Source organism: Pelecanus crispus, chromosome 10 (assembly GCF_030463565.1).
Source record: "Pelecanus crispus isolate bPelCri1 chromosome 10, bPelCri1.pri, whole genome shotgun sequence".
In the NCBI taxonomy this organism is placed as follows: Eukaryota; Metazoa; Chordata; class Aves; order Pelecaniformes; family Pelecanidae; genus Pelecanus; species Pelecanus crispus.
The window spans coordinates 29,201,341-29,226,313 of NC_134652.1; the positions used below are offsets into that span (position 1 = coordinate 29,201,341).

General features: G+C 38.9%; 1 protein-coding gene across 2 annotated transcripts; it reads right to left on the reverse strand.

Annotated features, from left to right (window-relative positions):
* Window positions 1-23,561, reverse strand: RASGEF1A (RasGEF domain family member 1A). 2 transcript variants are annotated; one of them, XM_009491526.2, is made up of 12 exons: window positions 23,382-23,561; window positions 16,732-16,860; window positions 10,534-10,671; window positions 6,877-7,098; window positions 6,510-6,584; window positions 6,183-6,275; window positions 4,339-4,441; window positions 3,936-4,015; window positions 3,092-3,283; window positions 1,418-1,541; window positions 1,094-1,166; window positions 1-38 (listed from the first exon to the last, which is right to left on the reverse strand). In XM_009491526.2, exons 1-12 carry the CDS (start codon window positions 23,553-23,555, stop codon window positions 14-16), a joined length of 1,428 nt encoding a protein of 475 aa, XP_009489801.2. In that variant the 5' UTR covers window positions 23,556-23,561; the 3' UTR covers window positions 1-13. The 2 variants fall into 2 exon arrangements, with proteins under 2 accessions (XP_009489801.2, XP_009489802.1); XM_009491527.2 differs by having other exon boundaries at window positions 10,534-10,665; window positions 23,382-23,558.
* Window positions 23,562-24,973: the final 1,412 nt, after the last annotated feature.

A 24,973-nucleotide genomic window follows, 5' to 3' on the forward strand; every position in this document is an offset into this window, starting at 1 on the left:
AGACCCAAAAATCTCAGGCTCTATTAAGCAGAGTTGTCCTAGAAGAAGAAGTAATAAAAACCAAAATTTTCTTCTCTATCATGGCAAAAAAGTTTTACAGTTTTGGTAAAGGTTGGCAATACATCTATCTTGCATTGTTAGCTGGAAGCCTTTCTTCAAGGGATAGATTTTCAGCTGCTATAAACTGGAATACATCTATGAATTCCAATAAAGATGGCGATGTTAAATTAAATGAAAATTTAACCTTTGTAACATTGCTTGAGGCCCTTAAGATGCGCTCAGGCAAATAACATATGTTTCTCCATCATCCTAAACTATTGCTTGCTGAACAGCATCAGATTTAATGCAAGGTACATTGCGTGGGTGTCATAAGTGAAAAGCTTATGAGGATTTCCAAAGAAACGCTGGGCAACAGTGTGTCATCTAGGACAATACAGTGACAATTTGGCTCAACTGCAGCTCGGGACATGTAGACTTCTTCATTCATTCTTTATCTGGTACAGATATGTCAAATCTAAATGTTTAATATGATTTACAAAGATCTAAATCTGTCGTTCTGCCTTGGCCTCAGTATTAGAAGAAATCTCACCTAAATTAACTGATCTCATCGTGTACATGGAAGAGGTGCTTCCCCCCTCAGAGGGAGGAGGCATCATTGAGACTTTCTCACTTAAGAGTAGGCCGAAAATTAGAGTATTCGTATGAAATTTCACACTTTTATAAGATTTGTAAGCGAGTAGGTATGATAAATGACAGCACCTTCCTAGTATCCTTATATATTTATTCTCCTGAGAAAAGCATGTCTGAAAACTGCTACAAATGTAAATTCTTTCACTGTATTTGATAGCCTAAATGAAGCATACTCTCCTTCATAGTCCCAGCAGTGGTCTTGCAGCCTGAACTGATCTGGCTGGAAAAGCTATATCAAAATCAAAGCCCTATTGAATTTTTTCAATTTGAATTTTGAAGAAAAAATAATTATGTTTGGGCCAAAATCATCTTAAGCTGGCTATGCAAACAGGAGGGAGGAAGCTGATGGTCACATGCCTGTGTATGTCTGCAAAAAGACTCATGTTCTGAGGAAGCTTCATACCTGAGTGTTTTCCAGCTGTCTTTTTCCATGTGGTTTTCTGGACCTTCACTTTCAAAGGATGCAATGAACAGAGCTAGTAAATAAAAGAACAACAATCAAATACATGGATTCTTTAACTGAAAAAAAAAAATTTAGAAGTTACAATATAGCAGGTTTAACTTAGCAGACTTCATAATGAAGTTTACTCTCATCAGAAGCTGATATGGAAGAGATAATACATACTTAGGAAACATTTTTTTGCATGTTGATTTTTTTCATCTGCATATTCTGTCTGTATTTCAACAAGTAGGAAGACTCGCTATAACAGTCAATAAAGGATTTTACCTTCTTCACTATAAATGGGTGCTGTGAGTAGATAGCTCTGGATCTTCTTGTCTTTTTCAAAAGGGCACTCAACCTGCTTCCATGTCAGGAAATCATGAATCTGTCTTGAAATTTCCCAGAATTTCTACATGAGGTAATTAAAAGAATATTATTAAAATTATATTTGTTTTCTTTCAAATATTAGTTCTTTTGTTTCAATTTCAGGGCCTTGTCTTTTTCTTACTCATGCTTCTTCTCTTATTATCCCTTACTCGGTGTTCTTCCTTGTTATCCTTGCTGCTTACTGTTCCCTTCATCTCTCCCTCTTGCTCCTAGTTCCTCATCTGCTGTTAGCCTCTCAAGTTTGGAATAGGGTATCCCTGCTAACCCCCTGGTCTTTTGCATTCAATTCTTTTCATCGTCAGCCTTTTCTTCAAACATAATAAAGTGCTATTGGCCTGTTTTCTGTGTCTTATCTCTAAATTAGCCTGCAAGTGGAACTGGTCAGTAAATGGTTTTTATTTCTTTTTTACATTTTCAACCTTCAGCTTAAATGAAATGTGACATATCTGGTTTTTCATAAACTACTTTCTAAATTTAAGAAATAATCAAAATAACATATCGAAACTATAGATATCCTTTCCTTCCTAGGATTTTAAGAAATGCATAATTACTTAGGGTTTGTCTTATATATTCTGTGTGCCTCCCTCCCCCTACCCAGCCTTAATAATGGCAAAAAACTTCAAAAGTACTTCTGACAGGCTGTAGGCTTTTAGACATGTGTGTTAGCCAGGGAGAGAGAATCCAGAACCTGTAGAAACTCCTATGAAAACCTGCTAAATACCACTTGCTGGTTTTGTGTGTAGCACTTATAGCTACTAACCTGATATGGTTAAATCGGCTAATGGTGATAATTTAGGGTGAAGGTACCTATTACAATTTGATCAGATACGACAGCTTGCTGCCACAGGAAAGCTTACCTTCCATTCTTTACTGCCTTCCACTTCCCTCAGTCCCTTTTGAATATAAAGCAGTTGCAGGGCAGAGGAGCGGCAAATTTTTGTCTGCTATCATATGTGGTACGCTAAAATTCTTACGCTTCTTGATTTCAAGTTCTTTCCTTTATTTTAAATGTTGTACGAGTACAACATTCCTTGAAGACATTTCCCTTTCTGATTAGCTAACATTAGACTATTTCAGTATTACTCAAGTAATTTTTAATGCTGGGGGTTTGGTTTCTGAAAGTCTTATTTTCTTCTCGATCTTTTCATGAGTCAGTTTTGGTAACAAATTACTGTTATTCCAATCAGTTCTGCTTTATGTGAATTTTATGTTTTGCAATGCATCTGTCCTGTTTCATGTAAAACTAACAAAAAAATAATCTCTATTTCAGTACATTTTAAAACTAATCTTTTAACTGAAGGCAATCAGATTCCAGCAGTTTTATGGATTCTTTTATATATATGCAGTTGTGGATCTGCTGGATATGTAACGTAAACACGGCAACTGCAAGCGCTAACTTTCACAGAAACTTGGTGAAATCATTTCCCCTAGATAATGATATTGCTTTATGTCTAGATCACAGCAATGCTGAAGGAATTTGTAATATAATAAGCCAGAAGTTCAAAACTAGCAAATGTTTGTAACGTACAATGTTTAACTAGCATTACAGTTTCTATAATAGCAAAGTCCTACCTTGAAGTTTATCTGTCCATTGGGCAAGCGGTTCGTATGTATTTTGTGCAGAAAGTAGATATCTTTAATAAACAGGTTGAAAACTGGGATGACTATTTTCTCCCGATTGCTGTTGGCAGTCTGAGAACGCTGTGCTGCTCCTTGCAGGGCTGTGCGGTAATTACAAAAGTTGCTGGATGGATCCATGTGATGCTGTTTTTATGAGGGGAAAAAGGCAGTCAAGTAATACATGTTTCGTAAATATAAAAAGCTTTGATCTAACCATCAGAGAGTTAATTCTTTCTGAATTCATTGGGCCCCTTTTTAAACTTTCCAGATAGAGTACCTTATACTGATCAGGTCTGGATTCAGGTTTTTCTCATCTCTATCTTGTTTGAAAGGAGGTTTCTGTACTGGCTTTACATCTATGCTTTGCTCCAATGGTTAATGGAAGATTGAAATGAAATGATAAATGACTGCTGGAAAAGACCAAAATTCTAACTTGCTGTCACATATCTTTCTGATGACATTTTCAATTAAGTTTTGTTCTCATTCAGGTCTCCGCTAGATGGAGTACTCTAATTAGTTTTAAGGGTAGCAAAATGGCATTCACTTGAGTGAAAACTACCTTGGATATTAAATTGGAAAAAAATATGCTAGGAAGAAATACCTAAAGAAAACTTGCATCCACTTTTCTTTGCAGGCAAGTAGGGAGTTTGAAATTCAGGAAATGCTCTCCCTAATGTTTATATGCTGGTGACCACTGACCGAAGTACCTCTGTGATCTGACTTCGTTTCATCCAAACCCCTGCTGTGGAATTACTATTCGGTGGATTTCTATATAAAGTCTAAGCTTTATACATACCTCTAAAACATCAAATTTGGCTGTTTTGACCTTGGACCAAGTTTTCTTTAGCCGTGCCACAGGACTCAAGTTCATGCCAGCTGAATGGAGACAGAAGAAACAAAGAAACAACTAAGTTGAAAAAAATATAGGGCTAACATAACTCTGTGTTTATCTAGCAGCACCACAGATTTTGTAAGGCAGTTCAGCTTGACAAACAAAAGTTGTCACTCATGCACTGACGCTCATGCACCCACACGTTAATCTGTCACTGGTACAACTTTTTGTCTATATAATATTTGCCTGCCCCTCTCAAAGTGTGCGTGCAGATGTGGTCAGCCAATTTAGGGCAAGCATGAGCATAGTCTTGCCTGTCAGGCTGTAAAATGGAGTGCCTTTTGTCTTCTGTGTTAAGGATACTCACAGATAATAGCCATCATTGAGTTGAAGTTTCCAATATTGAAGCATTCTCTTGCCACATCAATGAAAAATTCCACCATTCTTGTACGCTGCTTTTTCTTTACAACCTGGAAAAAAAAAAAAATCTGTTACAAGGGAAGGGATGGTCTGAATTTTGGATGAGATGTTCAAAGGCATTGTAACAGGTTGACTGAATAGACATTTCAAGACTTTATCCAGCTAAATCTTATGATGATATAGGCCTGAGGGTATTTTGTTAAGATTAATTTTTAATAAAAAAGCAGAAGTATTTGGGACCACTACCAATTACTTGTCTAGTTGTGGGGGAGTGTAAATTTTTGGTTATACATAAAGTTCAATGTCTTGTATAAACAAGCCGGACACTTTCAGCAATTTCCTGTACTGGAAAATGGAGATAATACAAAGCTGCTATCAGAAAGAACATATGCAAAAAATTTAAGCCTCTGAAGGGAGGGGAGGGGGAAGCAGTGAACGGACTTAAGAGACCGGGGCATGTAACCTGAATGTGAGAGAGAGAGAACAATTGCTATGTCCTGATTTTCTCATTTTACTGTGCATAGTCTTAAATGACCTCTTCGGAGCAGGTAGTGATGATGATCAAATATATAAATTCCCACTTACGTAAACAGGCAAAAGATCTAGCAAGTGATGCTGAACATCTGCTTTGCAGGTTCTTTTATAAACGGCAAAGCAAAATTAATATATAGCACTGTCTCCAAACTTTGTTTCCAAAAGCCATCAATCTTTCTTGCTTTTTTTTTTAAGCTAGTATTATTGCCTAGAATTACATTAATTCATCAAAATCTTTCCCATATTTAGATCTACAAGTTCAGTCTGGCTTATACAAAAATGGCTCCTGAGTGGTGACTACAGACTACTTTACCAGGGAATTCCCTTTCTCTTTTTAAAAAAAAACCCTCTTACCTGAATACTTCAGTTTCTGTGTCATATCAAAAGAAAATAGTTCAGTAGTCAATGGCTTGGCTTAGCCCTTGGTATGGTAAAACCTTTTGTTTGGTTTACTAAATGTATTAGCCATACCAGCCAGCTCTGGAAGATGTCTTGGTGTGTTTTTGTAACAAGTAAATAAGAAATCTTAAAAAATTAGGATCAATATATCAGACTTCACAAAATTGCAGTAGGCATCTGAATTTCCACAGAAAGCTACTCACCAAGCATGAATAGAAAGAAAATTTTCCATTTGCTAGAATTGGTGCATATTAATAGGAATCTAATAAGACAGAGAAGACACATGCTAAAAAAAAAAAAAAGAGGAAAAAAAGGCGGGGGGGTCTGGGGCAGTATACTTCCTATTTCTTTGCTTATTATATGATAGAAGTTCCTTTAACCTCTAACAAGCTTGTTCTCCCTCTTTTTTTAATCTCTCCAGTAGTCCACTTTCTTTCCAGACTTCTGAAGAAAGTTTGTTCCTGATTTTTCTACCACAAAAATGAATATATGACAGTGCTAATGATATCTAAATGCAGTGGAAGAGCAGGTGTTTATCGGTAAATATGCGTTTAAAGATTAGTATCTTTGAAAATTTCTGGATGTATTTAAAAAAACCAAAAAATCCAAAAGAGCTCCTAACTCAAACTCCACACAAGTTCCATTTCACAGCATGACTAATGCTACTATGGAAGCTACACAAAACTAGAGAATATATGCAAAGCCCAACATAGCCATGAACTCTTAATCATATAAGCATGCAAATAATTTAATGCTCGAGTAATGCCATTATCTTTAATTACACTGCTAATGTTTAAATCTCTATTAGACCACTGCCTGCCCAGGATCAATTTGCTATCTTTTTCTACAAATACCTACCCGACAAATCTCTGTAGCCACCAGCATGCTGAGACAATTGAACCAATTGTCATAGGCCTCCAAATTATAGGTTTTGGTCACATCGCCTCGGCACTGTAAGAGAACAGGCCACATGTTAATCTTACCGTGTACCATGATAAAGTCAACACGCCAAAGGATAAACTTCCTTTTCATGTCTTGATAAAACCTTGTTGGATATTTTTTAAGGTATGAGCTTAAAGAAGGTTAGAAAATTCAGACTTTCTTGCACACGCTATTCTGAAATCATGGAGGTTCTTTAGCCTGGTTATTCTTTGTTTCTTTTTCCCTCTGTACCCCATCTTGTACCTTGTGATTATCCAGGGAGTCCATGTGGCTGACAATCTGCATCAGATCCTCCGGGTAAATGTTGCTCACCCTTTCCTATGTTTGGAGAGATGAGAGATTGTCACTGTACAGACAAACAGGGAGTTCAGCGAAAAATGCATCAATAAAGCTGAGGATAGGAGAACATTTTTGTAACTTTCATCTTCCTTCGGTGCAGATGTTTGAGGTGTTTCTATCAGTGTACCTAACTGGTCTTGTTCATTACTTGGTATTTTTTTGATTAAAACATTGGAGGCTTTCAGTGAAGCCATAGAAAAACTCGTATTGATGAGTATATTAATATTTAGTAAGTGGAAAACGAAATAATTCACACAAATTAGTGTCTCACCAGTTCGATATAGGTCAGCTGCTGTGCCAAGATCAGAGGGTCACAGCACACACTCAGGATGTCCTTTTGGGTTGACTGTGGCTTGGTTTTGAGGATGGTGCCTTTGTCAGTAACAGGTTGCCGGAATTTCTCTCTGATTTCCTGGTACTGGCTCCGAGCGGAGAGTGCCATCAGGAGATTCTGTGTCATCTGGCTAATGATCTTTTTCACTGTCCCATTTTCCTAAGCAAAAGCAGAAACAATGACTGCTAAAAAGCTTCAGCTCTTGCAGACACAGATTGCCAAAGAATTTCTGACTGGGAAAAATAAATGCCTGTTACCATTTTCTTACATCTTATCTGAGCTGATCATCCTGTGACAAGTGAACTTGCACTAACTGCCCACACAACTTCATAATGACATTGTTATGACTGCTGGCTGTCCCAACTCTGTTTCACTTGCTTAGCTGGTCTGCTCCTTGCGGCAGTTTTTGGCTAGTACCCCATTTCAAAGGTGTCAGGGTAAACAGCTTAACAGTGGGTACAGTGAAAGGTGGCCAAGTTGCTTGCACAAGGCTTCTTGGATCCTCTGTGTACCAAGTGCCAAAAAGCTCTTTCTCATTCTGATTGGACCCACTGATGATCAAGTCTATCTAGCCCAGACAGAATCCAGGGAATTCACATTATGTCCAGGAACACACCCCTCAAATACCTTGGCTTGGTTTTGAACAACTACAGCATCCAGAGACTTAGGTAAGAGCACAATATACAGCATGTTCTTGGACAGCTAAAATGCCTTTCTGTTCATCAGGTGCAGGCTTTAAACATAGGATCTATAGGGATACATACTGGTAAAGCCACAGAAATATAATCCATCCACTCAGTGTTTTGACAACTAAGGGGAGCTGAATTCTTTCTGCCATTGATTGTTTGTGTCCTATAGACATTTCTTTGAGGTCAACCCTGAAGAGCTAACTTGATCACTTCCCTACTCCTCTGTCCCTCCTGTTACTGCTTTAAATGACCTAGGTTCTCCAATCCTGTTCTTCCTGCTGCTGGAAAAACTAATTCTACCAAAGACAGTCCTTCTCCTCTTTCCTACACAGTTATTCTCTTGTTTTCATGCAAATTATTTCTCTTGAAGTTAGCCACAAGGTTAACCATTAGTTTACAACCTGCTGTGTTGGTTTCTGCCAGTCAACTGGATGCACTAGAAAGAACTGCAATGAATCTGTGATTGTTCAAAGAAGCCACTAATGTGCAGTGATGACTGAAATTATGTAGCAGATGTGAGAGACGATGACTACCAAATACTTGTATATTGCATGCTATAATTAAGCAATAATAGTGTCAGAATGTTGCTTTACAAGGCAATAATCTGACTCCCAAGTGAAATCAAATGAAAAGCTGAAGGCAGTGTAGCTCATCTTGATGAGGCAACTGGATTACCGCTGAACAGCAGCTGGCTGGAGCCATTTTGGATGTGGTGCTACAAGTGTTCAGAAATGCCAAGGGAGCACGGCGGGGGGGGACTAAAATAAAGTGCTAATTCTGCTCTCTGGTATGCTGAACTCTCTATTGGAAATCACTTGACTTCAGCTGCTATGCCCGACTTACCCATGTGTCTGGGAGGAGGCAGACTTTCTAGATATGGATCATAGAGAATCAAGCTTGAAGGCAGGCGAGAGTATCACAGATATTATGTGAAAGTGAACAAAGAAACTGCAGTGACATGAAAAACTATGGCTTACTTAAGCTATTGTGAATTTATTAGCATCTTAATACTTAAGACAAATGCGCTTAGAGATTTAGCAGTTTCCTTTCATTACTAGTCTTACTGTAAATTTTCTTACAACTTTGGAAGTCAGTGAGTGTACAATAATTTGTCCTTGTTTGAGTTCAAACAAGACATTTGCACTTCATTTGGGGCACAACCCTGGCTGTAGCTATAGCTGTTTGGTATGCTGTCTGATATCACTAAGACACTCACATGACCACTTTGTGCGAGTTCTCAGTTTACTTTCTAGCCTATGTATGGAGAATAGTGTCCTAATGGGATTTGGAAGAGCTTTAAAATACAAAATAAAACCTCAAACCATTACCATAATCCCTTGCTGAAGCACAGTATCGGTAATTTCTTGCAGTAACAAATATTGAGAGCTAGAGCTGCTGTGTCAAATTGTTTCCTAGGGGTCAGATGTGGCATAGCTCTTCACTTGATCAAACCTGACTTGTAGCCTTGTTAAGGGGATACATACAGTGATGCTGTAATTAATGGATGTCATCAGATGCCTCAGACACCAGAGCACTGAGCCACCCCATGAAGACATGTTTTTCTCAAATGACAATTTATTCATACATAACAGAGTGGGAGGGAAGGGAAAGAGAAAGAAAGGCCACAACTTCTTTCTAGTTCAAACAGGCAAATTAAATACTAAGATACAAAAGCTAAATAAAATGTCTGCCAAGTCCCCTTTTACAGTAGCATCTCTGCCAACATACACCTCTTCACCCTTGTCTACAAAGGGAATAGAAGGTATATTATAGTCCTATTTCCTTTTCCCCTCCTACTAAGGCACTGACATTTTCATAGTAGCATCCAGGTAAACAGCTTTGCTGATGCAACAAAGCTGACATACTTCCTTTTGACAACTTGGTAAACGCCTAATGGTATTGTGTCCTATCACTGATTCATGCAGTGCTGTCAAACCTGTTGTTCTTCATTTTCTCTCTACTTCAATCCACAAATAGACATAATACAACTGTCTTCCCATTTCCTGCTAATTGTTCTCAAAAACATCTTGAAGTTGTGGGTTTAAAAACAAGGAGAAGCTTCTACTTCTATATAAGTAAGCCTTCGCATTCATACAAACACTTTACAATTCATTTCTTTGCAGTTCTTGATTATATCCTTCCCTCTGTCTATTGGTAGTTACAGTGACTTTCTCAATGAGAAAGTGTTGGGGGGGGGGGAAGGGGGGAAACCCCAACAAAAAATGAAACGGAAAAACAACAGCCCTTGTTTTATTTGAATTTGCTTTATCTGTTTCCCTTAGAAAAGTCTTTTGTGAGGCCTAGTTTTCTTCACAGGCTAGAAACTCAGAGCTGTTAAGGCTGGTGATTGACTAGCTAGCAGAGCTCAAATATAACTTCCTTAGTGGAAATACTGTGCATGTCACTTGAAACATAGCAACAAAACAGTTGCTGAGTATTGCTAGGAGCTAGGAATGAACTATTCAATAATAAGCATCTTCACCTTGAGCAAGAGTACATTTTATACAACTAGTTGATATGTCTTGTAAGACTTGTACTTTGTTACTACTCTACATGTCTAAAGGATGGTGCATAGTTCATTACTAAAGTTAACTATATTGTGCCATTATAGTCACTGCTCTTTTCTTTCTCCCTCTGGACATCCATTTTTCATATCGTTATGACTATTTTGTCTCTTCCTCTCACACTTGGTGATTATACATAGACAGTTTCTGCTAATGGACCATTAAGTTCATCGTTCAGCCCATGTCCTGCAGTTACACTGCAGCTTAGCAACTGCTGCTGTAGTCCATTTAAAAAATACTGCATGCAGGAGCAGCGGTTTATATATAATATGATAAACTACATATAAAGGTTGACAAATATTGCTTTCCCACTTAACGGTTTTTCTCCCCCCGACCCCTACCTCATCACATTGTGTGATCCTGTGAGCAATCTCCTTCAACTCTTTCATGGATTTTTCATCTTGGAAATCATAGGGGAAAGTTTCAGTCCATTCCTTCAGGAGCTGAATGATTTTGGCAGTGAAGGATTTTAGCTTTGCCTAGAAAGAAACAACGAATTGATTACTGACCATAGATCTTTCTGACTGCAAAGTAAATTAGCTGATGAAGGCTCACGTAAAATGAGAGACATCCTTGAAAATGCTTTGCATTTGTAGTAGGTGAAGGGGATAAAAAAAGAACATATTTAACTGTGAGCCAGATTCCTAAATAGTATGATTTAGCCTCCTTTCATGATAGCTTGGTAATGTCTTTCACCAAACACTTTGAAGACATTTTCAAGTTTAGTTGTATAAAGGCAGGAAGATGACAGAATAGTTTAAGTGACTTATTTGATTGAAGTCAGTGGGACTTAAGCTGATTTATGCCATCTGAGGCAGCAGTACCTTAGTGTTTGAATTCAAATGCATACAAACTGCAGCACTCTACCAAGCATCTTTCATGAGAAACGTTCTCAAAGACATTTTTGTTCTATAGAATTTATCAGACCCTCCAGATTGAGCTGTATATTAAAATAAATGAATGACAGGAAAAATGTGTGTTCTCTCCATGACATCTAAATCAAAATGGACTTTGAAATAAAAAGTATTGGCTCTTACTCAAAAAGCTATCAACCACAGAAAGGGGAGGAAGAGTTATTTTCCAGGTTCTTCTGTTAACCGTGAATCTTCTAAGGCTTTTCATCAGTTAGACCTGAACTGGATGCCAATTACTCCACTATGATAGCAATAGAGAGCAGCATCAGTAAATCCAAGAGAGTGCTCTGTAAAACTGGGAGTGTGAGTGCTAAGAACACTTTTAACGAACAAGAAGAATCAAAGCTTAATTCAGGTTATATTTATCCTCCCACTCAACTTGTGATGCACTGAGGAAAAAGAGGAAGTTTTCATTTGTGTTTACCTCCCCACTTGTGTAAGCTACAGAAGTCCCACTACACAGCAGTTCCTTTTCCCCACGCACAGTGTGCTTTCCTCCTTGCACTCCCCGTCAGCCTCTTAGGGGTTACAGAAGGTGACTTAGCATGTGAGTGTTGCTACAGGAAATGGGTGTATTTTCTTTTAAGACAAATAGAGAATGTATTCCAAGAATTGGTAGGAACTCCTGTTAAAACATCATCTGATCGTAGTATGTCCCAGTTTATTTAATCAAAACCAAAAGTCAACCAAACTAAGCTATTTTTTTTTCTTTTTTTTCATCTTGCTGGTATACAGTCAGTGGGAATATTAATGATGATTAATAAGAACTTTAAAGTTAAACCATGCACCTCAATCTGAAAATGTGCCAGTGCTCCTTGTAAGTCTGAATTTTCTTGCCTTTTTTTTTTTCTCAGAGCTGCAAATCATGCTCTGCTGGTATGCTTTTCCTAGCTGTTTTTTTATTGATAGCATTTAATTAGTCCTGCTAGTAAGAGAAGCACAGAATATTTGGATACTGAGGGCAAAAAGAAAACATCACCGTTCTCTTTGCCAGCAGCAGGCATTCCCGCAAAGCAATCTTTGCCAGTGCTACTCCTGTGGAGTCCAGCTTCAAGGTATTTCTAAATAGTGTGGGACAGAGTTCCACATGATAGTTGTCTGTCCTTCAAACTCCCATTGTTGTCTGCCTTGGGGAAAAGACAATTTATACTTCTTTGCTAAGAAATGCATGGAGCCTGACATTATTAAAAGAATAATCTATAGGTGGTGATAGAGAATTAATTAGCCAGCCAGTGTGCTTCCATTCAATTAAAGTTAACAGGTATGTGCCTACTCTACTTTTGTTTACCAAAACCTGCTACAGAACGGGGTTTTTGGTAATAATTATCCTGACTATCCTTTCTTTTTACCTTTTGAAACTGAAAAAGGAGGGATGGGGGCAGGAAGGTTCTGGGGGTGTTGGTTGACAGCTGGCTGAACATGAGCCAGCAGTGTGCCCAGGTGGCCAAGAGGGCCAACAGCATCCTGGCTTGTATCAGGAATAGTGTGGCCAGCAGGAGCAGGGAGGTGATTGTCCCCCTGTACTCGGCACTGGTGAGGCTGCACCTCGAATACTGTGTTCGGTTTTGGGCCCCTAACTACAAGAAAGACATTGAGGTGCTGGAGTGTGCAGAGAAGGGCAAGGAAGCTGGTGAAGGGTGTGGAGCCACAAGTGTTACGAGGAGTGGCTGGGGGAACTGGGGTTGTTTAGCCTGGAGAAGAGGAGGCTGAGGGGAGACCTTATTGCTCTCTACAGCTACCTGACAGGAGGGTGTAGCGAGGTGGGTGTTGGTCTCTTCTCCCAAGTAACTAGCAATAGGACAAGAGGAAATGGCCTCAAGCTGTGCCAGGGGAGGCTTAGATTGGATATTAGGAAAAATTTCTTCACAGAACTAGGGGTCAAGCATTGGAACAGGCTGCCCAGAGAGGTGGTGGAGTCACCATCCCTGGAGGCATTCAAAAAACAGGTAGACGTGGCACTTTTGGACATGGTTTAGCAGGCATGGTGGTGTTGGCTTGATGGTTGGACTGATGATCTTAGAGGTCCTTTCCAACCTTAATGATTTCTACTTTTACTTTCATTAAAAAATAATCCAGTCACCAAGCCATGAGACACAAAATTAATTATTACTCTACCCTTAATTGGTTTAATGGTTGACTTGGTAGTGTTAGGTTAATGGTTGGACTTGATGATCTTAAAGGTCTTTTCCAACCTAACTGATTCTATGATAAAATCTTTCCTTAGGCCACGGCAAGCATCTCCATATGAACACTGACTTCCCATCTCGTGTATCTACTCATGAGTTGCTAGGGTTTGCTTCCTTCATGACGGAAAGCTAGGCACCTGTTGCAAGACAAACTGCAAACTGTATTACTCTTCATGTAATTACTCTTCAGGCGTAAAAAAGCTTAATGTTTTATCAGATATTTTTAATGCTTGTGAAATAAGGTATGCTTTCTGAGAGCAACGCTAAAATAAACCATCAGTATAGCAAAACATGAGATTCCTGTTTCATGTGCACTCTGATGAAATGCAAAGCAGCGTGACAGACTTGATGCACGTAATTTGTGATAACCTAGATAAAAATCACACAGATATGTGGGTAGCAGCATGCATTTTCCTTTTTGTCATGGCTGCAATAAACCTCCCAACCTACTTTTTCTGTAGTTCTACTCCAGATGCGAGCCTCCCCTTGTGAGGCATGACGCAGAGTTCTCTGGAGTCTATGGGAATACTCCATAAATATTTCTTTGAGAAGAAAAATATTTCTATTAAGTACTGTGGATCAGCCCTGTTCTGCATGAGACAAGACAGACAGTACTACAAAACAACTACCAATTAGAAAGGAGGGCAATAGCAGTACTGTGCTTGTAGGAAAAGGGAGGTTTAATGACAACGACCCAGTTATGAGTATTGTCTTGATTTTTGGTTTTACAAAGAACTTACTGGTGACAAAACCCGAGGGAAATCATGATTTTTTTTTTTTTGAAGGGACATACGTATTCCAAGACAGGCAAGGCAAGCATAATGGAAACTGACTTCTACTTTCTCCTTTTATTTCTTTCTTTAACTTTTTATTTAAAAAACACCCTCAACCTGCAGAAATAATGCACCAGTTTTAACAACACGTTTTTCCACTGAATAATACTATAGAAGTGCTTTTTTCTGTGACAACCTTGTTTGCGTCTTTCCAATCTCTAATATGCTTATGGAGAATTAATTTTTATCCTTTATGGTCAAGCTTAACTACTAACTTATATATTATAATTGAAGTCTTAAACTGTGAAACCCCTCCTTTTTATGAGTGGCCAAAAGGACTCCAAGCGTGCTCCAAGACACCCCGAAATGTTTTTCTTTTTAATCCACTTTTCTCTGGGTTGTTTTCTCTCCGGCTAGCCAGTGATGTCAAAAACAAAGGAATGATCAGTATTGTGGTGCATAACCTCAAAACGTGGTGCCTTGCCACTTTTTCAGCTCACACACTATCTAGGCAACAAGTCGGCCAGCTTCTCCTTTGCTTATGTAAATCTCTTACCAGAAATGATCAGAGCTGCTTTAACTACTTCTGCCAGCTATTTCCTGCTATGGAGCCACTTAATTAGAAGGTGCTGGTAGCTGATGATACATTAATGGGTTATGACTGCAAACAGGTAGAGGGCCCTCAGTCCAGAATTTCTACGCTGCAGATGAAACGAGCTTTTGTTTGTTGCCAGATAGAAAAGCAAATGTTTGCAAATGCTAGTAGCCAAATTATATCTGTAAAACATACAGGTGCTTGCATTAGAGGACAGTAAAGTGGTCATTTGAGAGACATGTCAGAAGTTTATGTAGTGTTTTCCAAGAATTTTGTTTAGTGGGCAGGAAAAAATGACAGTTTATATTAAGGGGGTAGGAAGGGATCAAGGGCATAGCAGGAAAAGCAATGAGCAAAGCATGTAAATTAAAGCAGACTCCCAAACACTCATGTTTTATTGTCACACTGCTGTTTGTTGGTTTTCCTGTAGGCCCGTTTCCAAATTGTTAGCAGAAGGTGTAAGAGTGTGGGTGTTTGGGATATGAGCTGCTCTATTTTACATCCTGTTGTTAAGATGTAATGCTATTTCATTTCAATGTGGAAGCCATGATTTTTTTAACACATCTGCTGAAAAGCCAGAATAATACTACTTTACAACTAGTATCTTTAAAACAGCCATGTGATTTAGTCCCCAAATACTGTTTTCATTTTAAAATCTCCTAAGTGTATTGTTGTTCACAAAATTTTCATCTTGTATCCCATTATTTTTAAATCCAAGTATTTCATATGTATTTTGATGCTACGTACTGACAGCAGTCTTCCTCTTCATGTGTCTATAGATAAGCTCTACTCATTTCATGTTTCAGATGGTCCTAGCATCTCTTAAAAGTTCCCACCTCTGTTGTTTAGTTACATGTTGCTGAGGAACAACTACAATTTACAGAGCACCAGTTTGAGGTTGCTCATTTGTGAACTAGTTTGGCAGTAGCAATGGGAATGGTTATCACCTCTGTGTACAAAGCTGGATGCAGTGGTTCTTGCACCTTCTTTCCCCAACCCCTCGAATTCCCCAGCACCTACGTGATGAGTTACATAGCTATTTGGCGAGTAGATCAGGGGACTGACCTGGATGAAAGTCATTTTGCATGAAGTGGTTAGTTTTTCCTGTGGAGTAATTTTTTGACATAATATGAGACCGCACCCAGGAATAGTAAGGGAGAAAGAAGCCCTTAGGTCAGTACTGCTGTCAAAAACTCTGTATTGCCAAACCACGAAGTTTCCTTTTGTGCTCCACACTGAGTCCCGATACGACAAGAAGAAAACAAAATGGGACTATCAACATGCTGAAGATTAGGAATGTGAGCATGTAATTTCTTACCATAGAAGAATGGATCCAAAACATGCCCAGGATTTGAACAATTTTGGTTTTTAAATACTTGCTGATTTCATCCTTGTTTCTGTTGCTCTTATTTGCATCCTTGCTTGGACAGTTCTGGTACTTCAATTTCAGTCAAAAGCCCTTCAATACCCACTTTCCATAATGGTGAGACTTAGATGGATTTAAGTGCATGTCATAAACTGACCCAGTTTGGTTTAATCGGTTGTAGTAAAACTGCATAGTCACATGGGTCAGCACAGGCTACCATTTTAAGTAGTGCATCCCTGAATTTTCCTGAGAGGTAACTTTCTGATTTACTGTTACACCAACTTAAAGCACCCGGCCAATAACCTACAGCAGAGCACTCAACTCTGACAGGATGGTGAGGGTGACTGGAGAAAGGGGAATCAGATTCCTAACCTGGTGAAAACCCAAAAGTGCAAAGCAACTTGCTGGGCAGGTTTCATGGCAGATACATGTTATTCCAGCGCACAGACCGTAGCTCATGAGCAAAGTTATATTTCCAGCCACTGTATCTGATTTGTAAGGTAGTACATAACCTATGTTTGTGGCTAGCAAAGAAGCAACAGTGCTTCAAGGAAAAAAGACCCAAATGAAAGTGCATCCAGTAACACACAGCAATTACAATTTCAATTTAGTCTTTAGCAATTTAATTAGCTTTACAATGAGAAGGAGAGAGTGGGAAATAAAGACAGTAGCACAGCTAACTGAAGGACATAATGATTCATTTACCTTTTCTGCCTCAGTCCCCGTTTCTAGCTGCTGCTTCTGTTTAATGCAGATCTGTCCCACTTTAGCCAGGAGCTCGTGTGGGTGAATGAAGACTCGTGAGCTCAATAGGAAAGTGAAGATATAAGTCCTCTGTGGAAGCAGAGAGGAAAAAAAAAAAGAAAAACAAGTTGAATAACTTTAGCAAAAAGAATCTGTCTTCCTTGGAAAAACTATTCTATAAACCACAAATGTAACTTTCTTTCATTTAAACTTTTTATAATTTTTCCTTTCTCCAGAGACATGGTGGTCTTTTCTAGCTCTGTTAAAAGGAAATGCTGTAGGCTTCAAGGCTGTTAACTGTGGTGTTTTCAGATTCCTGAATTATTTCTCTTTAAAATGCCAAACTTAATATGCCTAACTAGTCATCGCTCACCAAAAAGACAAATGAAATATGTCCAACGTAGGGTGTTATGCCTCTTGAACACCACTATTTCTGCTGCTTTGTTTCTTTAAAAGTGATTGTTCTTCACTGAGCTGCAGAAAACTGCTTCATGTGTATTCCAAACCACAGCTGTAATTTCTTCATGTATGGGTTTTTTTCATTCTTTTTTTCCCCACAATCACTGACAGAAGCTTTAACTTAGATTGTGGCCGTATGACAATAATTTAGTTTTAAGCTTGACTTCACTTATTTGGGGCCTGTTTCAGAGTCTTTTGAGTATGAACACTGCTAATAAATGCCAACAATTATTATTTCTCATTAGAAATAGCCCCCTCATTTGTATTTTAAAAGCTGCAATGCATTCTATTCTGAATCATACTCTGGACAGTTCAGTTGAAGTGAGAATGCCTTCATGCCTAGTCTTGCTTCAGTGTTTGAAACTTGGCTTCTGTATTTGAATGTAATTGCCTCAGTAATGACAGTAGCATCTCATAAGCACTTCTGTTTTTCCTTTAGGCTTTTTGACGAAATTTGGAGTTAGGAAATTGTAGAGGATCTCCTTGACAATGGATTTCAATTAAACTTTGTTTTCAGTGTGTACTGTTACTTTGGGCCGTGTTTTTAGAAGTGCGATTTGGCAGGCCACAGCCAGGTGTGCATATAAATAGTGTGTGCACATACCACCTTGGACTGGGCAAGTAAATTCAGACATCTAAAAATTTAAGACCAGTTGTCTAAAATATGGCATCTCTACTATTAGCTACCAAATTCTGCTGCTTGCAATCTCTAAAACACATTTGTAGTTAAATAATAATGGTATCTTTAAGGCTCCAAAAAGGTTATGGGGTTTATATCTCTACTCACAATAAAATGTGCTATTAATGAAAAACGTTACCACTTCTTTAGTACTCAGTGTGCCCTATAATACAAATTTAGCACTAAAAACCTCCAAATATCAGAAGGGGGAAAAGGAACTTCTTTTTTTTACAAAATAAATAAAATGAACTAAAAGCAACAGTGTTCTGGGAATGAGTGAACAGTATAACAGATTAAGCACATATCTATTAAACATTGTGGAGGAAGCTAATGAAAGAACAGAGTGGAATGTGATACAGCAGAGGGATTTAAAATGCTCATTCTGATTTGAAGACCTTATGAGCACTGGGGTTCATGTATTAAATTAGGAATAGCATTAATTCTGTACAATCAAAACTGGAATTAATCCACAGTCTTTGCCTTGTTTGTTGCTCATGGATAGAGGAAGAGAGGAGAACGGTTAACTGGATGGACAGCTTGGGTCAGATGCTTGATTAGTGCTTCCACTGATGCCTACAGAAGATGGACAGCTGGGGCCACCTAACAATTGGGCTCTCAGTGACTTCAACCACGTGGCCAGGGCGGGGACAGGATGCTAACAGCATGGCCTCCCTTCTTGATGGCATGGTTGCAAACATCCCACACAAGCGTACACTGGGAAAATTTAAGAAATTGGGTTTCTGTTTGGTATTTTGTTTATGTCTCTCTCCAGAATTTCAGAATTTTTTTTTTACATTTACAATGACAAAAAGATTGAAGTTCTTTAATTTGTAAAAGAAATTCAATGTAGCTCTTACACCTGCATCTGGAAACAGTTGATGACATTGTGTCAGCTTTGGAGAAGCTTTATAAAAATCTATAGTAGTGTATGTGGTGTGTTATGGGCACTAAAATTAGACTGAAGAGCTAACCTGATTCACAAAAGGGGACTTGGTTGTGTTATGGGACAAAGTATCAGATCTTTTATTCTTATGTATGTGAGAAAGATACCTGAACTGATACACTCCCCATTCAGAATGAAAGCATGAGAAGAATAGTGTTGGGTTGGGAGATTTTTTTTGGGGGGGAGGGGGGAGGGGAGGAATTGAGGGGGGGGGGGGGGTTGTGTTTTAAACTATGCCTGGTTATCCTCTGTTATTTTTTGTAGCCAACTTCTGTGTTCATTTCTATCAGTGTTGTCCCTGAATGTAAAACTGAGTCTGGACTATCTGGGAAAGGAATTTAGCTGTTGGGTGTGTCAGCTGTCACTGGGTTGTGTGAAAATTTTTGTTCTGGAAACATGAAGCAGCCCTCACTTTTACCCTATTTTGCATTTGAGAGAGATGGGGAATAAAAAAAAATTATGGACTCTGCTACTTTCATCCCTTCCCCACATTCTTGTTTTGGAGGTTTAGAAGCCTGTCTGAAAAGATGCCTGTATGTGTAAGTAGTGGGGAACCACAACTTAAGCCACGCTGCCCTGCCAGTGACCTTCGCTCTGATAAGCTGGAACACATTCTTTTAAGGAAAGATATAATTTTGCTTCTCATACTAATTCTAGTGTTGGTCTCCTTAGTGGAAGTTTGTGTGATGTGGGACAGTGTTTATCCAGAGTGACTCTGAGAAAGGCCCACTCAGAGTATCATTTCCTTATTGTTATACTGCAAGAAAAGTGTGACCCAGATGACCTGTGCTTTCATTTGGTCTCTTTGATAATGGCTTTATATGATGTTCAAAAAAAGTGCCAAACTGGCAAGAGGCAGGAAGATACATGGCCATAAAATAGTGTACTTTCCAGTTTGGGCTTGCTGATGTCTCTCTGTAATCAGTAATATCTGCACTGGACCCATGTAATGCTTTTCCAGACAGCACTGGACTACTAGGTTTTAGAAACAAATTATTACTACTTCTGGAACCCATCTGCTGTATTTTTATTCCATTTTTAAAGTCACTTAACTGGAACTAGGTTCAGTACTTTGGAAAACAAAATTGTTCCATTATGGTCAATCAAGATATGCTGGTTTACAATATATTGGTATCTAATGGGGGGGGGGGGGGGGGGGAGGTTGATACTTTCATTGCTTATGCTGGCATAGACAAGGAGTAACTGCAATTAAGAACCACATTAAAAATGATAGGTTTGACAGCAGTATTGACTCCCATCTCCTTGCCTCTCTGCTGATAGCCACTCCCTATGCCATAAAGAAAACTTCAGGCTGAGCTAAGCCATACATTTCAGCTTAGTGGTAGGTTTCAGGGGTTAGGAACACAGTTGTTTTGGATAGGAAGTATTTCATACTAATGTCATATGCCTTAGTTAGATCAAGGATTTCTGTGATTTGTTGCACCTGTACTACTATACATATATAGGCTAAATGTTATAACAGTGTAAAAACCTACACCCTCTCATAGGCAATCCCCTAACCATGAAGATGGTTTGGAGAAGGAAATTTAGCTATGATACTAGCTGGTTTGACAACAAATGATTAAAAAATGCTTCCATAAGCTATGAGATTGAAAGTTAAGCTCCATGTATCCTACAAAAGTGACAGGTATTTGGGAGGAGAGGGGGGAAAAAAAAAAAAAAATCCTTTCTGCGCTTGGAACAACGTAAGCTGACACAAAAGGGGCTTGTGCTTTACAAGAGAATAAGAAGCCAGATTCCTTTAGTGCCTAAAGTTGTTGCTAAGAGATGAGCTGAATTATATTTAAGAAAAAAAAAAAAGAAAAGAGCGCAAGCGCACAAGACTAAAGAAGGAATTGTTACTCCCTGACCAAAGAATGCACTGATGTCTTCCTGAGGAGGGGGGGCTGGGGGGAGAAATACTTTCTTTCTGCACTCACTGCTCATTCTAGAACTTCTTGTTTGTGAAATATTTTCTTGAAACATTTTCTTGCTTGGGCACAAGGGTTACAAACTGGTACATTCCATTCCTAACCTCCCGAACTCCTCCATCTCATGAGCATACATTTTTTTCTATGTGCCGAACAAGTCCCTGTACACAAACAGGCCTCAAAAGAGCAGTACACAAATGTAGGCCCTTATCTTTCCTGTCCTCCCTTGCCTGTCTCATGTTCTGCCGACATGGCAGATACATTTTTGTTTTGCCTCTGTAACCAGCACAGAAAGATACTCTGTGTTTGCTTTCTCCCCCACCTGCTTTTTTTTCCTGTCTGGAAGGTTAGTGTGATCTTTAGCTTAATGTCCACACAGGCAGGAGTGGCTTCTAAGCATTGTGCTCAGATGTACTAATCCAAAAATTTGGATGAGTACTGCAACTTAAAGCTATGTCACTCTGAAACTAAGGTAATCTCTGCTAACGTTACCCATAGCTTCTCTTGGTGCAAATTAATTGGTGATTCCTTGCTGCCTTTCTTAGCTTGTGTAGCCAGAGATGTGAGACTGAGAGGTGTTTATACCTTTCTCTTGACCATACAGTATTGGCTACTCTTCTGGCAGGTTACCCGTGTAAACAGCTATCACTCTAACCCTCTGTGGCGACTTCCCTAAAAATAGACATGAGCATGAAATTAAGTATAAACATGCAACTGAACTGAAATAGAAAACTTTTATTTGAAGATGACTCGGATACAGCTCCTTCTTTATGTTGTTCAAGGCTTATTTATCTACTCATTTTATAATTAATCCTTTCAGTTAAATTGGGTGATCTGATTTAACTGAAAGAATGTGTCCTGCTGTAGAGGAGATGAATTTGGTTTAATGCTGGTTTTCATCTCTCTCTCCCTAGAGCTCCCTTGATTGCTTCTGTTGTATCTCTCAGCTGTCAGCTTGCTGTCTATTTAAACTGCAGCCTCCCAGGGTGGGGTCCATGACTGCTTGGTTCGCAGTGCTCCCTTGCACAGGGTATGGGATAGCACCATGGAAACTAGCAGCATTCCAAAATAAGCTGTAGACCCCTTCAGTAATGCTCACTTTATGGAACCATTTTCAGAGCAGCTGTGTTATAAGTAGATCCTATGTTATGAGTTACAATAAGGGATGTGCATTAGCAGCTACTTAAAAAACTTAGCTATATTCCAGAAATCCAAGCAGCAAGTAACTATATTCTAGTATTACACAAAAGACAAGGAACCGACTTCTTGGAAGGCTTAACTACAGCAGCCTAACGCTATTCCACTGGTGTATACCATACCAGCTCTACCGGCTGCTTTCTTCTGCATCTGTTCTACAGTATGTGTTTGGGGGCAGGGAGCAGAAATTTAATGTCTAACAATGGTTGTCCCTCTGTATTTATAAAGGACTCGATACTAAGTCAGCATCTGTCAAAGGTAGTGCAACGGTACATTAGCCATATTTAGCAAGGTGTAGGATTACTTTTGAACTGGAATATTAAAACGTCTTGGTTTTGCTTTTTTTAAATCTACTAGTGATTGCTGGCAATTCTGCTGCTTATACCTACTGAACTCTCATATGGGGAGTCCCTTTTTTTGCACGTGGCAATTGTGAAGATGAGCGGTGTATACGCAGGAGCTTGAAGAAACTGTATCGTGACTGATGTGAAACCATGGTAAGAAGTTCTACACAGATTAGGCTGAGAAACAAACAAGAAGATACAGCACGGCCCACTACCACAAACTTTACGTTCAACATACAAGTTAATAGTAATTGCAATTTCCCACACCCTTGCTAGTCTTTACGAAGAGCTGGGATGCTTCTGCCATAGCTGCCCCTTTTTCAGAGCTCAAATGGAATATATGCTATATAGCCTCTCTGATCTTTGGCAATGTGTTTAAATAACATCTTTCATTAATGGGTACAAGGGGTTGTCATTTTAAGTGATAAAGTGATCTCCTAATATCCTAGGTTCAGAATTTTATTGCATGCCCTGGAGTTATAAGTAGTATTTATTTTGGGGGACTGCACTGAGGATGTTTAATCAGTTGCAAAATCATTTTCAGGCTCAGGAACATACATTATTACAGTGCTGGCCCATTAAAACCTCTTGAGAAAGAGAACATTTTAATCAAAATCTATTTTTGTTTTTTTGATGACCTAACTAGGAGATGCATTGAAAATTAAGCGGGGGGAAAAAAAAATACTAGAGCTGATTTCAGGCCTGCTTCCCTAGGTAGGAGCTGGTTAGTAGTTAATCTTGGCTGTATTAGAGCTAAAGTAGCTTAGGAGGATTGAAAATTCTGTGGCTAATGCTGCTTTTAATTGGTTCTTAAGGCACCCATTTGGGTTCAACAGGGCTTTATCTTTCTAACAAGTGTTCTCATTTAAAAACAGAAAAGAGAGTATGCCCATTGAGCAGCACTTTTAGTGAATGAATATTGCAAGTAAAATAAATGCTTCTTAGTCTACATCTTAATCTTGAATCAGATAGAGGTAGAATTTCTTCAGGAAGCACCAATCCAGATACTAATGCAGGGAAACCATGGGTAGAAAAAAAACCCTTCCGTGTCTACTTACATCTGGATAATAGTCCATGGTGGGCACCAGGCGCTCTATCAAGGCCTCCAGTGATCCAGAAACAAGGTTCCCATCCTGATAAACAGGGTCCACACACCTCTCTCCCATATCTGGCTGCACCTGTCCGCTACAACTGGAACCAAGCATGCTGGAAAATATTGGCGTCTGGGGCATAGTTTCCTGCAGAAGCGGGGGGGGGGGAGGGGAAAAAAAAAAAAAGAGAGGGTTAAGCTTTCTTTCAGGATGCTTATGTGTGGGTTTTATAGAGGCATACATTAAACACAATTACATATTTGACTGAACACAGCCTGGGCATTAGCACTAAGTTCTGAATCCAAGCAGTCATACATCTGTAAGCTGGCTTTGGGGTTTGAAATGCACTTTAAACTATGTCACTACGGCTATAGATGCAGAAGCTGTAAGAATTTTCTTCACTTTACTTGATTTCCCCTTTCTCCCCAGTTTTCCCCTGGCTCTTTATGAATAAATCTATACAGGGATGAAAATGCAAAACGTTTTCTGAATTTCAAAGATACTGAAGCAGTGCCTTACTGAACAAACAAAAAATACTGTGCCTGAATGTCCCTCTTTTTATTCTTTTTTTAAAGTCAGATGTTTGGCCAAAGTACTTGAATTGTGATGATAAATCCTTCACCACTTCTGTAGCTAGCTGTAATCCAGGTCTCGACAGAAGTGCATCTTCTCCTGCACATAGGTATCACTGGAAGCAGTGGGGGACATACCGTCTGAACAAAATTGCCTTTCTTTTTTTCTTTGGGTACATGAAACCATGAACTGAGTGGAACTGTCGTATACTGTAATATACAACTCTAATAACAGTCTCTTTGGAGATTTTTGCTTAGGAAACAAACCTGCTGTCGCAACACAAAAACCACACGAAGGTTTGGGGTTTCCACCTCCCTCCCCTTGGCCACAAGCTGTATCAGTGTACCCTGGTTACCAACTGTGAGTAAACTGTGGGGGTTTTGTGTTTGTTTTAAGCTGGCTACAGCTTAAATATATACAGAAGGCTAAACAAAACATCCTGCTATGGTATGTAAAGGTTGAAAATACTATTGAGCATCAGTATCAAAACAGTTCCCCCTGGCTGCTGAAATAGTTAAGACTGTTTAGAAGGTAAAGTGAAAAGAAGGCAGCGTTAACTCTTTAGCTGCTGTCTCGCCCTCTGTGAAACAAACATGATAATGTCATGCTCTGAAAAGCACTTATGTAGATAGAAGGGATTAGGCCATTACCAGTATCTTTTAAACTGACAGCTGTTTCTAACTGTACTGGTGTCTTAGACGTAAGTCCTCTCTTTCTCTTCAGCAATTTTTCAAAAACTAGTTTAAGAACTGAAAACCTTAAATGCTGTAAGTATTTTTTTTTTTTTTCCTTAGGTAGTACTTGAAACAGTAGCAGAGCAAAACTGTACTTTATATTCTTTTAATGCAAGGCACATTCTTCCTCTCACACTCTCCAAAGTGATCATTCATGTTTACAACCTGGAATACAAAACACTTTTCTGTTTTTAAGTTGAGATGAATGCTAGCTGTGTTGGTATGGAAAAAATACCAGTATTAATGATACTT

Excerpts from the sequence above, each read along its gene's own strand:
- RASGEF1A (XM_009491526.2), bottom strand. The coding sequence starts at position 23,555 with ATGCCCCAGACGCCAATATTTTCCAGCATGCTTGGTTCCAGTTGTAGC. Across the intron at positions 1,167-1,417 it reads ACCCATTTATAGTGAAGAAG|CTCTGTTCATTGCATCCTTT; the intron begins GTAAAATCCTTT and ends TTTATTTACTAG. Across the intron at positions 39-1,093 it reads GACAGCTGGAAAACACTCAG|GACAACTCTGCTTAATAGAG; the intron begins GTATGAAGCTTC and ends TTCTTCTTCTAG.